General features: G+C 48.5%; 1 protein-coding gene across 1 annotated transcript; it reads left to right on the top strand.

The window, feature by feature from the left end:
• Window positions 1–3,229: 3,229 nt before the first annotated feature.
• SYCE3 (synaptonemal complex central element protein 3) lies at window positions 3,230–15,780 on the top strand. Its single transcript, XM_019717804.2, has 3 exons — window positions 3,230–3,382; window positions 8,326–8,434; window positions 15,501–15,780. The coding sequence occupies exons 2-3, from the start codon at window positions 8,326–8,328 to the stop codon at window positions 15,656–15,658; spliced, it is 267 nt and encodes an 88-aa protein (XP_019573363.1). The 5' UTR covers window positions 3,230–3,382; the 3' UTR covers window positions 15,659–15,780.
• Window positions 15,781–15,798: the final 18 nt, after the last annotated feature.

Genomic DNA, 15,798 nt, shown 5'->3' with positions numbered 1-15,798 from the left:
GAGTGCCACAGTGTGCTGGGCACCAGGAGACAGCCATGAACAAAACTGGCAAACGCCATCCCTCCCTGCAGGGTTTCGAGTATAGTGATGAGACGGGCCATAACCAAGAAGAATGAGTAAGTTACCTAGTAGATCAGATAGTAATACGTGCTAAGGAGAAAAGTAAGTAAGGGAGGGAGGAGTGGACAGGTGGGTGGCAATTTCAGACAGGGTGGCGAAGGCAGGCCTTCCCGAGTGGGGCCGTTTGACTGAGACCTGAAGGAGATGAGGCACAAGCCATGTAGGTACCTGAGAGCACAGTGTTCCTGGCCAAGGGAACAGCGAGAGCCAGAGCTTTCAGGTGGGAGGGGCCTGCTGCCACAGAGGAAGGTACCGGAGGGCCGTGGATGGCGTGGAGTCGGAGGAGGCAGGTGGAGTGGGGCAGCGAGGGCTTGCAGGCCAGACTGGCTTCTCTAAATGATGGGGGAGCCCTTGGGGTTTGAGCAAAGGTGACATAACTGTCTTAAGTTTTAATGGGATCACTCTGGCTAACTGGGATGATATTAGAACAAAGTGGGGTACAGTAAGGATAGAAGCAAGGAGACCTAGCAGAGGGGACTGCTCCTGGTGGTGGCAGAGTTGGGAGAAATGACAGGACTTAAACTAAGGAATTAATAATCAGAAAGCTAAGAATGTCAAAGGTAGGACTGACAAGCCTGACAGGGAAGCATCGAAGATAATTCACATTTTCTATTTTGGGTGATTAAATGAGATTCTTAAATGACGAATTCGATGTGCCTATAAGAAATATTCATGAACATGTCTCAAGGTTCTTGAAAATATAAATTAAAAGCTGAGGAGATCTAGGGTCCTGATAACAGATTGGAAGGTGATTAAAACCCTGAGAGCACATGAAAAGACCCAGGACAGAGGCTCCCAAACGCCTCTGAGTGTCAGTGAGAAGCTTATGACAGTACATCTATTCTCACAAACTGTTACATAGCCATCAGAGCTTTCTCGGGCTCCCAAAAGTATCTTCTCAGACCTCCGCCTCTCGCGGTGCCTATGTAACCTACCTTGGGAAAGTGGCAGTTTGGGTAGGCTTCTAGGCACAGCTGCTCACTCACTGGCAGAGCAGTGAACAGAGTTTCCAACAGCTGGCTTTTAATTAATGTTGAGATTCAGCCAAAGTTATCTGATTTGTTCTTGGTTAAAGTAAGTACAAGAAACCGTCGTGCTAAGCCAGGGAATAAACCTCTGGTGACATCCTACCAGACACATAGAGGCTCCTGGTGCCCTGTGGCTTTACAGATCTGCACTATTCAGGCTGGCAGTCATGCAGATAAACCATGAAATCTCAGTGGGAGTTTGATTCCTGCTCCAGAGGCTGAGACAAAGACTGCCCCATACCATTACTCAGAGGTCCTGCCTTCCTCAGGTAGCGAGCTCCCAAATGGCCTTGGACATCAACATGAGCCAGTAGATGGAGTAAGAGGGAGAGGACCACTCCTGGGAGGCTTTTCTGGACCTGGCCTGATGGTGACACAGAGAGCTCCCATCCACATCCCAGTGGCCAGGTTCATTGCAAGGGAGGCTGGGGAATGTAGTCTAGCTGTGTGCCCAGGATATAAAGGAAGCATTTGGTGAACAGTTAGCGGGTTTCAGAAGCACAAGGGCGTGGGCAGACCAGACTGACATCTCTGGGTTTCTTGAGCACCCCTCCTTCTTGGGCTGGGCTCTGTGGGGTGTTTAAGACAGCCCCCCTCCATCTGCTGGCAGGATACTCCAGGCCCCTCACATTCTAATCCAACTGACCTCTGAGTTTCCTCTGCTGCTCCCCGAGAACCTGGAGCCCAGCCACACTCTCCATCCCCTAAAGATGGCAGGCTCATCCACACCCCTGCCTTTGCCTTCACTGAAACCTCTGCCCGAAATCCTATGCTCCCTCAGGCTGGCAAACTCCTACACCTCCCTGAAGCTGCCTTCCTTGCCCATTAGAGTTATTCCTGATGCATGCTTTTCTGGGCAGTCAAAGCAAATGGCGGAATGATTGGAGGTATGCAGGGTGGCTCACAGGTGGGAAGGGACAGCCAGAGAACCAAGTTCAGAAGGGGCAGGAACCTGGCAGCTTGGGGAGGGTGTGGCAGCAGACAACTCAGTAGATGGGCAAGGACTCACTGTGTGTCCAGAACTGCCTGGCTGAGCTCTAGCTCTGCAATCAGTCTGCTAAGGATGGGAATCCCTGAGAGAACATTCAGTGGGCCCCATATTTGTCAGGAATCTCAAACACAAGGTGTTTAAACACGAAATTGACAGCCTTCCAATGGCTTCTATCCCACTCTTCCCCATCTTCCCTCGCCCTCCGGCCACGAACCCATTCCTTCTTTCTCCCTCACTTCCCACATTACAAGCCCTGTCAAGTCACCTTCTAAATGGCTTCTACTTCCCTCCCCCATGACCAACCCCCACACCTCCAACATCCCTGATTCAAACAACAGCAACAGCTGGTTCCAACCCTATCCTCCCTCCAGCAGCCAGAGAGGCATCTTCGCCATGTCACTGCTCTGCTGACCACACCTCTAAGGTGCCCGTCACCCCCTAAAGACTGAGCTGTTTGGACTGGCCTATAGAGGCCCGAGTGATCTCTCTAGCCTCTTCTCCATCACAGCTGTATGTGCAGCCTCTCTGATGGCGGAGCTACTCTCACCTGTCCCTGCTCAGTGATTTGTGTTTCTACTACCTGGAGGCCAGCGCCACCTGGCAGACCTGGGCTGGAAGCGGTGCTCGCACTTCCCAGTTGCATGTACTTGGGCCCCTGCCTCATCTCCCTGAGTCTCAGTGTGGTCCTCTGGTTAGACAGACGCAGCAATGTGGGCCACGCATGGTGGTCGTGAAGACCAAATATTCAGGCATCCAGTTTCTCATCCAACAAATGTCCACTTGCACCTGCTGTGCCAAGTGCTGTCCTGGACACTGGGGACACAGTGGTCAAGCAGACAGACGGGACCCTGTGTTCATGGCCTCCCCCTAAAGGAGCCAAGAGGAGGAACACAACGACCAGGACTTGGGGTGCCCCCTTAGCTCAGCTCTAGCCTCCGTACCCATCAGCCCCTCCTCCATCAAGGCCTGAGACTGCAAGACTCACGTGCTGGATCAGCCTGAGGTGGCCCCGCCCCTTCCGCTCTGAACACCAGCCAATGAGACCTCGAGGCCGGGACTTGGTTCCTGCCTGGAGCAAGCGCAGTCACGTGCTCGCAGCCCCCTCCAGAACACCAGCCAATGAGGACAAGAGGCCAGTTCTGGGGGCGGGTCTGGTAACGGAAAGGGGCGGGGCGTCGTACGGAGGAGCCTCCTCAGGTCTCTGCCGGCCTCGGCGGCAGCGGAGTAGACGGCGGAGCGGGAGGTGAGTGAGGCCCGCCGGCGTGGAGGTCCTGGGCCGTCCCAGCGCTCTCGGTCCCCCACCCCCGGCCACGACGCCTCCCCGACGCTCTCGGTCCCCAGCCACGACGCCGCCCCTACCCAGCTACGCCCGCCGCCTCACGGCAGGCCCTTCACCCCTCACCCCGACCCCTCTGCGCACGTCGCGGATCCTGGAGTCTACACACCCGAACCTCTCTGTCGCCTGTCGCCCCCCACACTGGCACTTCTGGACTCCATGCACTACACGCCGCGAATTCCCTCTCGTGCACCCCAGGAATGGCCCAGACCGTCGGCCTCCCACCCCAGGGCGCCCACTGCGCACCCTCCCCGGGAGTCTGACCCAGGCGCCTCACCTCTGCTTTCTCACTAACTCGGATCCCAGGTGCTGTTCTCCCTTCCTTCAACCGGGACCCTGAGGTTCAGCTCTGCCAGGCTTCTCAGTCCCCAGAACGCCGTCCCTCAGCCCTTCACACACACACACACATTGGTCCCCACGCCAGCTCCCCCTCCCCCACCCTCCCGCCGCCCACGCAGCCCTTGCCCTCAGCCTGGGCGTGGACTCCAGCCCCACGGCCTCCCTCACCTCCACCTACCTTCTGGGTCTCTTTCAGACCCATCCCCCCTCTGAGACACCACATCACTCTGCCACAGCCTCCGCCCCCAGTCTACCCGCCCTGCCCCTCAACTACATGTCCCTCTAGGCCTGGGCCTGTCCCCATGCCTTACACACCGCTAAGCCACTCTCACCTTGTCCAAAGTCCAGGGACAGGTACACTGCATGTCCTCTCCACCTCCTGGGTCTTGAGGGTCCTGTGCAGCCATGTGGCCTCTGGCTGCGTGTCTAAACATCTCTAGGGACCCACACAACTTTGCCAAACCAGTGTTATTCTCCTCGGATCAAGGACCAATCTTCTTAAAAGAAAAACCTTTCGTGGAGATTCATGGGCAAGCTGGAGGCCTCAGGCCTGAACCTGGACCGCCTGGACCTTACCCACCCAGCCCCACCCAGCCTGCCCTGCGGTCCCTGCACTGTCAGCTATCCTTTCGTGACTCTTCTGCCTTTTCTGTTCAACTAGCCCTCTCCAAACTGCTTAAGGACAGGCCCATCTCTGCCTTTGTGTATTCAAAAAACAGAAACCTTCACTCTGTATCCCCTGCTGTCTCCCATTTTCCCTACCCTCCTCACATGCCCTACCCGTCTTGTCTAATGATACATTAATTCTTTATTCATGGAAATCTTGTTGCTACATTTCTGGTCTCCTGAAACAGGTCTTACTGAGATGGCCAATGACCCCCACATCAAATGTCCGGATTTCCCTGGGCCCATTGGAATATTTGACACTGGTGTAACATCTCCCAACTTAAAACAGACACTGTGAGTCCACACTACATTCCAGGCTGCCGGCCCATTTCTCTGCTTCTCTTTGAACCAAATCACACAAGTTTCTACTTCTCTTCCTTTTTCTTTAGAAAAACACATTTCAGTCAGGATTTTATCCCTGACACTTCATGAAAACAGCTCCTGTCAAGGTCACCAGTGACCTCCAGATGGTCAAATCCAGTGGTCACTTTTTATTCCTTATGCTATGTGATCTGAGGCATACTTGATCAGTGTTTACTTTCTTCACTTGGCTTCCAAGACGTCCGTCTCTTCCACCCCATGGGGTGCTTCTTTCCAGTCATCTTTGCTGGTTCCTCTTCATCTTCCCAAATTCTAAATATTGGGCTGGCTCATCCCTCCATTCCATCTACCCTCACTTCCTAGGTGATCTCAACTCATCCCATGGCTTTAAAGGCCATCTATACTCCAGTGACCCCCTATGTGGATGTTTAGCCGGCATTTCACCACACTGCAGATTCATCTTTCCACTTGGATGTCAGCAAATACTCTTGGTTCCATTTTCACAACATACCGAGAACCCAGTCAGTGCTCACTGCTTCCACCTCTAACACTCTGGTCCAAGCTCTGCCATCCTTTCCTGGCATGCTGCCACAGCCTCCTCTCCGCTTCACCCTCCCCACCTGGGGCCTCTTCTTCATCTGCATTCTCTCTCTTGATCTCACCTGTTGTCATCATCTGTATGCTGATGGTTCCCACATTTCTCTCTCTAGCTCCCCCTTTCCCTGAATTCATTCATCCACGTGCCTACTAAACATTCTTACTTGGATGCCTCATAGGCTTCTTAAACTTTAATATATTCAAAACTGAGTTCTTTCTTCCCCGTGCAGACCAGCTCCTCCAGTCTTCCCCCATCTCAGCTAGTGGCACCTCCCTTTCTGGTTGCTGAGTCAGAAACCTCCGTGTCATCCCTGGTTCCACATGGACTCATCAGCAAATCTTGCTGCTCTTCCCTCAAAATGTACTCTGAATCGTCCTCCTTCATAGTTCTTCCTGGCCTGAGCTGCCATCTCTTGCCTGGCTTATTCCACTGGTCCCCTAACTGGTCTCCCTGCCTCACCCCTGTCCATACAAGCTATTCTCTTTAACCTAGTGATTTATTAACGTGTAAATCAGATTAGCAACCTCCAGGCTCCCAGAGTCTTTTTGGTGGCCTTCAAGGCCCACCAGAATCCCAACCCCCATGTTTCAACCCAACTTCCACGACTCTCCACTTCGTTCTCTCTCTACTGACTACATTGCCCATAGTGCTCTCCCTCCAGTTCATCCTGCAGGCTCCTATCTCGGGCCTCTGTTCTTCCCGTTCTTTCTGCCTGGAATACGCTCCCAGATGTCTATGTGGCTCACTCTCACTTCCTGCAGGTCTCTAGTCAAATCACTTCAGGGAGGCCTCCCCTACACACTTATTTAAACTGCAGCCACCACCCTGCATACTCTCCTACCCTCCATCTCTGGTTGACTTTCTCTCCTTGGTACTGTACCCCCTCCTTATATTTATTTCACTAGTTAATCTTATTTTCTCCTCTCCCCACTAGATTATAACTTCGTGAGACCAAGGATTTTAATCTGTTTTGATCACTGTGTATCTTCAAAATCTAAAGTGGTGCTCAAAAATATGTGTTGAATATATGGATAAAAGAAAATAGTTGGAACTTTATAACTTAATAAATTGAGCAAGTAGCCCATACAACTTAGGTGTGAGTTATGTCATTGCCCAGTTATTTGTCCTCACACAGGTTTTTGTAACCACCCACATGATAGAATTATTTTATTCCATTTTGCAATTCTTTAGCACTTTTTGTAAAAAAACAAAAACTAGACATTTTTTACCATTACAGAGTTTTATGTGATTTTCCTGGATCTTTTTTCATCACATCTCTTGGAAATACACAACTCTTGTAGATGTTAAATAATATCTGATCAGACTCTGGATCTCTCAGGGCTTTCTTCAGTTTAAACAACTCAGAATGGGATGAGAATGGAGCAGTCAGCAGGAAGCCTATGAAGGACTTTATATCTGTAATAAAAAGATTACATTTTATCCTGAAAGAAATGGGGAGCTGCTGAAGGATTTCAAACAGAGTGACACGGTCAGATTTACATATTAGGAAAAGTCATTCTGGAGGTGAGCTGGAAAACGGATTGGATGAGATGGAGCTACAGGCAAGGAGACCAGTTCGGAGTCTCTGACGATATTCTAAGGGCAAGGTGAAGAGAGTGAGCACCATGAGTTCCAAGCTTCTTATTTTCAGCTCCAACCTTTCTCTTGAACTCCAGGCCCGTCTGTTCACCTGCCTTTTCACATCTCCCGGTGGAGGCCTGATAGGCTTCTCATAGTCACATGTTCAAAGCAGAGCGCTGGGTTTCCCTCCTGACCCGCTCCTCTCCTAGTCCTCCCCGTTTCAGTCAGCACCACCATCCATCTGGTTGTTCTCACCAAAATTAAGAGTCATTTGGATTTCTGTCTTCCCTCACTTGCCCCAGCAAACCTAGACCCATCAGATCCTCTCCACATTCCGTTGGCTCATCTTCCAAAAGGTAGCCCACTTCTTACCAGTGACATCATCACCACCCTAGTTCCAGCCGCCGTCATCTCTGGACCTCTCTGGTGCTCTCTTGAGTAACGGGTCTTCCCACTCTTGCCTCCTGTCAACCTTCTGCAACAGTCCATTTTCCCAAAACAGATGAAGTTCATTGTCTTAAGACATAGTCACATAATCCCCTCCTCTCAACCTCCAGTGGCTTTTCCTCACGCTCAAAGAAACACTGAAGCTCTTGCCTGCTTAGCTGCTCTCATCCCTACCACTCTTCTCAACCCCATCCTGCAGCTTCTTTCCATCCTTACAACACACCAGGGCCACTCCCACCTTTTCTTGAGCCACTCCCCCATTTAGAACTCTTCCCCTAGATCTTCTCTGCCAACTCCTTTTTGTTATTCAAGTGTCAGTTCAAATGTCCTGCCTTAGAAAGGCTGTCTGTGACTCTGCAAGCTAAAGCCCCTGCCCCCATGAAAGCATCTTTATTACACAACCCCATTTTCTGTTCTTTGTATCAGTGACCACAGCCTGAAGGTATTTTTACAAACCTGTCATTATCTGTCTCTCCCCTTGGAACGGAAGCTCCATGAGAGCAGAGGTTTTGTCTGTCTGGACCCACAGACACACTGAAGTACCCAGAGCCCTAATAGTGGTGTCTGGCACATAGTAGGTGCTCAGTGAGTCTGTAACCAATGGTGGGTGACAGTATGGACCTCAATTAAAGCAGCAACCTTGGAGGGAGGGAGGGGCTGACAGGAGAGACCCCAGGGGGCTGGGCCGGGGTGTGAGCTCCACAGCAGCTCACTGGTGGCTCCCACAGATGATTAAATATTTATTCCTTGGATAAGTAAAATTCATGAGTTTCAATGACCCCTTGGGTCAGGAAGACAAGAGAAGAGGTATTAAAGATAACCTCTGGTTTCCAGCTTGGACTACCCAGGTGTGAGTAGAGGAGCTGGAATTAACACATCGGTCTGTCTCACTACCTAGATGGCTGATTCTGACCCTGGGGAAAGAAACTATGACAACATGCTGAAAATGCTGTCAGACCTGAATAAAGACTTGGAAAAGCTATTGGAGGAAATGGAGAAAATCTCAGGTAGGCTGATTTCCCAGACAGGGTGTCTTCCCCTTTCATTCCAAGAGCTCAGACCCTCCCTAGACTTCTGAACTCAAATCCTGTGCCTCTTAACAAGGCCTTCCCTCCCTGACCACCAGGTAACTGTTGTACCACAGAACTTGACACTTACCACTGAATATTGTCCTGAATTGTTTTCTGATTTTATATGTGTGTGCATCTTCTTTCTGCCACCGGACAGTTACCTCTTGAGGGCAGAAATAGTGACTTTGCCTTTTATAACTGGGCACCAGTTGGTGGTGGTGCCAACTGGGTACCAGACCCACGCTCAAGTACTCAGCGAATGAGAAATGATGTTAGCATAACACCTGTGAGCAGAATGGGAACTTTTTTCTGTGAGTCATTCAAAGAAAAAGAGTTCAGAGGAATAGTGCTAGGATTGGTAAGGTTCTGAAATGGGAGGTACCCTCAGTGGGGGAAAGTGCAGTAAACTGGAACAGGTTTCTCCATTTTTGGAAAAGAATGTTGGTCTGTTATTTTATTCAACGCATTTCCACTAAGTGGTAACCAGCAGTAGCAGTGATACCATTATAATTTCTTTAATTTATTCTTTACTACTTTGTATAATTTGTGACCCTGAGTTTTGCTAGAGAAAATCATAACGTAAAACACATTTTAGAAAGCATGTATACTCTACTCAAGTGAAAACAAACTATTTTTAAAGGCATTATAAGTTTGCAAATAATTTCCATTTATTACAATAGGCTTTAGAAAATTTCTACTTAGAAATGTTTGCAATATTTTTGCCTGTGCACTTGGAAGTTTTATGCATGTTTTAAACTACCTTAAAAAATGTCCTGTAATTCATTTTCTATTTTAAACTACATAATTCCTTCAACCTAATTAAATATTCTCTCAGTTAACACCATTTACTGAGCACCCACTATGTGCTAGTCTAGTAATATAAAATTGAATAGATGCTCCTTCATTAGAGAAGTAGGTGGAAGCCAGAAAAGACATCAAGAAAGATGAACAATTGTAATTTAAATATATAAATTAAAATTAAAACATGTTTTTGTTTTATGTTAAAATTGTAATCTGGGAAATGCTAATGAGGGTGCAGACCGAGTACTGGGTACTGGGTCAGGCGGCAGAGGGAGGAGAGCTGACTGCTCAGGAGGCACGTGAGGCTTTGAGCAGAGCATTAGGGATGGAGTAGAGACTGGGCAGACAGGAATGGGTGCTGGCGGAGAGAAGGACAGTCCTGCAGAAGAGGCGGTCAGGGCCGTGTGCCAGGAGGGCAAGCCTGGCGGAGTCAGGGAGCCAGACGGGCGCGTGGGTTCACACGGTGGCAGAAAGGAGAGGCCGAAAGCCCAGAAGGTCTTCAGTGCCAAGCGAAGGCATTTTACCTTCCTTGTCTAGGTGAGAGGGAGCCCTTTGGGATTTCAAGGAAGATACTTGTGTTTCAGAAAGATAACCTCTGGTAACAGAGTGAGGGATGGTTTGGAGAGGGAAGACTGGAAACAGGAAGACCAATTAGGAAGTGTTTGCTAAACTAAAGGCTAAAAAAGGAGCTACTAGCCTTAACTCAGACTTGGCACTGAGAACAAGAAAGGAATAACAGATTTCTGTGATAGGATCTCTTACTGATTTGTAAGAGCTCTTTATGCAGTAAGACGAAAGTCTGATCGAAATTATAGTAAATATTTTCCCCAGTTTGCTATTTAATTTCGTATGGATCTTTGGTAAACAGAAGTCTGATGTAGGGGGAAATCTATCAATATTTTACTTCTGATTTACTCACATTGCTTGGATCCCTAATCCGAGATCAGTGAAATACTTATATTTTCTCCTAATTTTCTGTGTTCCTTTTTTTTTTTTTTAATTGGGGAAGGGGAACAGGACTTTACTGGGGAACAGTATGTATTCCCAGGACTTTTTTTTTTTTCCAGGTCAAGTTGTTGTCCTTTCAATCTTAGTTGTGGAGGGTGCTGTTCAGCTTCAAGTTGTTGTCCTTTCAGTCTTAGTTGTGGAGGGCGCAGCTCAGCTCCAGGTCCAGTTGCTGTTGCTAGTTGCAGGGGGCGCAGCCCACCATCCCTTGCAGGAGTCGAACCGGCAACCTTGTGGTTGAGAGCCCACTGGCCCATGTGGGAATCGAAATGGCAGCCTCCGGAGTTAGGAGCACGGAGCTCCAACCGCCTGAGCCACTGGGCCAGCCCTGTGTTCCTGTTTAACATCTAATTCTAAACCATCTGATATGCCACAGAAACTAGGCTGTATACTGCGTTTTTATTTAGATCCACTAGAGACTCTCTCTTTGGCAAATATTCCAATAATAATTAAGATAATAGTTTTAAGAAGTTATTAAGTAATAATAGCTAAGTAAATTAACATTACTACTGTAATATTGCTAAGGTACTAGTGTTATAAGAAATGCTCTCTCACCTTAGAGACAAGGTTCACAGGTGTTTATATTGAAACAAGTCACATAAAAGACTCAGCTTTGACAATTGTTTAATTTTTTTGTAAAGACTTCTAAGTATATGTAAGGTTGTCTGATACACACAACTGTTGTATTTAAGCAGCTACACTTCTTGGAAGGTTTGTGCACTTGCCTTGTCCCAGAGTAAGAGGAAGTCCATGCAGCCTACATCTGCTTGGCGTAAATGAGGTTTTTCTCGGGCGCGGCCTCATATCCCTCCCTCGGCGCTTTTCCATATCATTCCGTGACTGGTGTGAGGCCCGTTTTTTGCCCCTTTATCTGATTCTTTCCTTATTTTTAGTTTTACATATTTTCCTCTTTATAATTCCATTTTCATATAAATGTTCTGCACAGTTGTCTAATTTAGGGGTAATATAAGTCTTTTTTAAACATTTTTAAACCGTGTAGCAGATGGCAAAAGTATGTTTTTATCAACATAGAAGCAACCACAGATTAAATAATATTAAAATAGTTTGTATAACTTGCCTTTTGTAATTTTTGTTAAGATTTTCTTTCTTTTTTCTTTTTTATTGTGGAAGGGGAACAGGACTTTATTGGGGAACAGTGTGCACTTCTAGGATTTTTTCCAAGTCAAGTTGTCCTTTCAATCGTAGTTGTGGAGGGCGCAGCTCAGCTCCAGGTCCAGTTGCCGTTGCTAGTTGCAGGGGGCGCAGCCCACCATCCCTTATGGGAGTCGAGGAGTCGAACCGGCAACCTCGTGGTTGAGAGCCCACTGGCCCATGTGGGAATCGAACCAGCAGCCTTTGGCGTTAGGAGCACGGAGCTCCAACCGCCTGAGCCACCGGGCCAGCCCCATCTACCACACTATTTTTTAAAATAGGGATTTATAAGTTGTCTTGATAGGGGCCATCCCAGTGGCTCAGGCGGTTGGAGCTCCGTGCTCCTAACGCCGAAGGCTGCCAGTTTAATTCCCACATGAGCCAGTGGGCTCTCAACTACAAGGTCGCCGGTTCAATTCCTTGACTCCCACAAGGGATGGTGGACTTTGCCTGCCTCATCCTCCCCAACCCCCCTACCTTCCACTCCCTCTACCCCCCCCACCCCCGCAACTAACAACGGCAACTGGACCTGGAGCTGAGCTGCGCCCTCCACAACTAAGATTGAAGGGATAACAACTTGACTTGGAAAAAGTTCTGGAAGTACACACTGTTCCCCAATAAAGTCCTGTTCCCCTTCCCCATAAAATCTTTTTTAAAAAGAATTGTCTTGGTACCTAATAGGACATATTTTAACTTTTATTTTTAAGATTGATTTAGCTATTGGACTGTTATTATTTCATATATAGATTTTTATAATTTACAAACGCCGATAGTTTTATCTCTTACCCTCCAATCCTTACACCTCTTATTTCTTTAAATTTTTTTTTACTCTATTTACCAGCATCTCCAATATCAGTAGCATTATTAGAGGTGTCCTTGTTTGATACTAGTCTTACAGGGGATGTATCCAGAGTTTCTCCATTATGTATAAAGTTTGCTGTAAGTTTTTCGTATATCACCTTTAGTAAGTTAAAGGTGTCTCCTTCTATTCTGAATTTATTAGAGTTTGATTTTTTAAAATCACAAATAGGTATTAAACTTTATTAACTTCCTGTTTTGCATTAAGTGAGATGCACCTCTGATTTCCCTGTTTTTATTAATGTAGTTAATTACAGATTGATTTTCTGATATTCAACCACCCTTGAATTTCTGTTACAAACTCATAACAAATTATCTATCTTAACACAGTTAGAGTTGATTAGCTCATGTTATATTTAGCATTTTACTTCTATATTCATGTGAGATAGACCTATTGTCTTTGGTTTTAGAATAAACCCTTAGGGTAAATTATGTTTCTATGTTTGCTTATTTCTATTCTCAAATTTTCTATAACGTCAATGGAATGCTTCTATATAATGTTATATAATGCTTTTCTTAAAAACTTACACCAGCCCACATAGTGACATTATCAGTCTTCCCTCTCTTCCTAATTTCTGGAATCACTTGTATTAGGTAAGCATTAATTGTTCTTTCAAAACTTGGTAGAGCGTGTCTGTGAGACCACCTTGTGCCCTGGCGTTTGGGGGGGTAGAACGTCACCATTTACATTATAAACGCTGCTTGGTCTCTTGTGCCAGGGATGTGAATTAGCCCTGGGCTGTGACCTGCAGGCGTGTCTTCATCCCTTTGTCACCTGGTCAGCTGGCTCTCTTGTCATCATTCCCTGTGCTCCCTGTCCTCCACTTGTACTTTCCAGGCTCTCAAAGTAAATCCACTCACCACGTCACTAGTGCTCCCTTCTCCTATGCAGGTTTGGGACACTTTGTCCTCGTCCCTCACTGACTCCTGCGTCTACGTGTAACCTTGACCGTTTTTTCTTTGTTTCCATGTGAGGACCTTGGCCCCACCCAGCGGGTTATCAGAGTGGACGGCGGTGAGCCCCATTTTACCTCTCACAATATCTGCTGTTCAGGCCCCTCCAGACATTACAACCTTGACTGGGTACTGCACAGGCCTTCCCGAAAGCCCGTGAGAGGGCCTGCCCTCAGCACCTGGTCTACCCCATTCCTGTCACAGCACACTTGCTGATTTCCTCCACAGCACCTTGCTCGGTCTGTCTTGTATGTTTATCTGTCTCTTCCACCTGTAACCAGTATAGACACTTCCTGAAGGCAGGGTTTAGACTGGTCAGTGCTGCCTTAGGGACGTGCCAGCACAAAGGAGGGGCGCAGCGCGTCCTACGAGGATGAAGGACTCATGAGCCTTAGGTTACTGGAGGGTGTGCTGATGAGTCAAGCCCTTCCTATTCTACACGTTCTAAACATTCTTCCTGGGAGCCAATCAGCGGACGTCTGCACTTGGCAGGCTGTTTTGGGGTCTAATTCAGTCGTCTTTTCTGAACTTCTTTGCTGCTGTGCCACCAGGTTTCTTACCCGTGATTCAACCATAGACACAGAAGAGTCCCCTCGCATTAAGGTAGGGGGCCATCACAGGCCTGTCCAACTACATTATACTTCTCATAAAATAGACCCATAGAGAAACGCATCTCCAACCACCGTTTTGTTTTTATGTTATGGTCACCGAGTCTCCTGACTGAGCAAGTTTGCTTCTGTGCTTTGGCCTTGGGAAGCTCAGCGCTAGAATTCCAGCTGCTGCGTTGACTTACATGAGATTCACCTGTGTTTGAAATTCTTAGCCACCCTAACTCTTTGCCCTGAATACCTCATTTATTTTATAGTAAGGTTTTCTCCTTTCTTGAGCACCTACTATGTGCTAGGCAGATTACATATAGTGTTTGTTTAATTTTCACAGCAAGCCATGACATTGGAACGTTGTCCTTTACAAGAGGAGGTTGCGGCTCCCAAGTAGATCTCTTGTTCAGATCACGCACCTGGCAAGTGGAGAGCGGAAGCAAACTGCTCTGACTCCAGGTCTATGGCCACCTGCTGTCCAGTTGGTCGGGAAGAGTGGTCAGCCACCCCCCGCGCCAGTTAGCCAGACGCATGTTAGAATGCAGGTTCCCAGGCACCATCCTGCCTGCTGGACAGGAACCTCTGGGTCATGGGAGGGAAGTGGTCTACACTTGAGCAGGTGTCCCAAGTGACTCGCATGCTTCCAATAGTTCAAGAATTGGTGCCCTCGCTGTGTGATCACGTGCCCTCTGTCTGCTGATACACTGCACATGCCATTTCAAACAGTTTCTCCCTAACCAAACAGATGTTTCTTTCAATAAAACTTCATGTCTGCCCTGCCGCTGACCTTGGTTGTAGATATACCTGTGCATTTATTATTAATCACTCTGCCTATCTCCTCTTTGGTAATTGAGGACAGTTTCCCAAAGTATCCAGTATTTTTTAGCCCAGCAAAGAGAAGTTTTAAGGGGACATATTTGCTGTGGTTGGCTGTCATGCAGAAGGGCTAGGACACTTGTTCTTTGTCGTTCAGTGGGGTGGGTGCTGTGGAGGGAAGTGTGTGGAGGTAGGGTGCTGTACTCTTCCATCGGACTTGTGCAGGCACCACACGCTCACCTGTAGGCCCAGGGGTCACTGCCCTCAAGTTGCTCTCAAAGGGAGAGGGCAAGCAAGATGTCAGTGCAGTGGTGGGCACAAAGGACACCTGTTGTGGGGTACGGCAAAGCTGCCCAGAAGGAGGAGTCTCTGGACTGGCCTCGAGAGGTGTCCAGGCCACAGAGCACCAGGTGACGTGGGGCCCAGAGCCTTGCAGGAGGGGGTGTGGTCCTGCCCACCTGAGCGTGTGAGCCTGGGTGGCTGTTAGGACTGTTGGGGCCTCACTGCAACCACTAGTTGTGAACTGTGGGTAGAAGGACCGTGTCTGCTCTGATTTCCCTGACATTTCACTTCAGACTGGCCTCCAGCCCTTTAGTGTCATGGCTGATGTGTGTGGAAGTTAAGACGCGTGAGATTAGGGAGCTGTCATGACTGCTCAATGTAGGGAGGGGTTTTCATGGGGGGTTGTGAGGCCTGTAGCAAGTGGCCGGCCAGCTTTCTCTCCCTGGAGTGGTGGCTGGCTCAGCGGTCCTGGTCCCTGGGGCGCCGGAGCCGTGGCCCAGCCTGGGGCCTGACCAGGGCCCCTCTGGTTGTCACAGTGCAGGCCACCTGGATGGCCTACGACATGGTGGTGATGCGCACCAACCCCTCGCTGGCCGAGGCCATGCGGCGACTGGAGGACGCCTTCCTCAGCTGCAAGGAGGAGATGGAGAAGAACTGGCAGGAGCTGCTCAGCGAGACCAAGCGTGAGCAGTAGCCCCTGGCCGCCCAGCCGCCCGGAGCATGGAGGGCGGGGCCTTCTCGGCCTGGCGAGAACAGCGGCCCAGACATGGGCCATGCACAGTACTTGTCTCTCAATAAACTGATTTTCAAACACAATTTGAGGGCCCTTCTGTC

The sequence above is a fragment of the Rhinolophus sinicus genome, linkage group LG02 (assembly GCF_036562045.2).
Source record: "Rhinolophus sinicus isolate RSC01 linkage group LG02, ASM3656204v1, whole genome shotgun sequence".
Classification (NCBI taxonomy): Eukaryota; Metazoa; Chordata; class Mammalia; order Chiroptera; family Rhinolophidae; genus Rhinolophus; species Rhinolophus sinicus.
The sequence above is the reverse complement of the archived record's forward strand: the minus strand, read 5'-3'. Positions and strand labels throughout refer to the sequence as shown.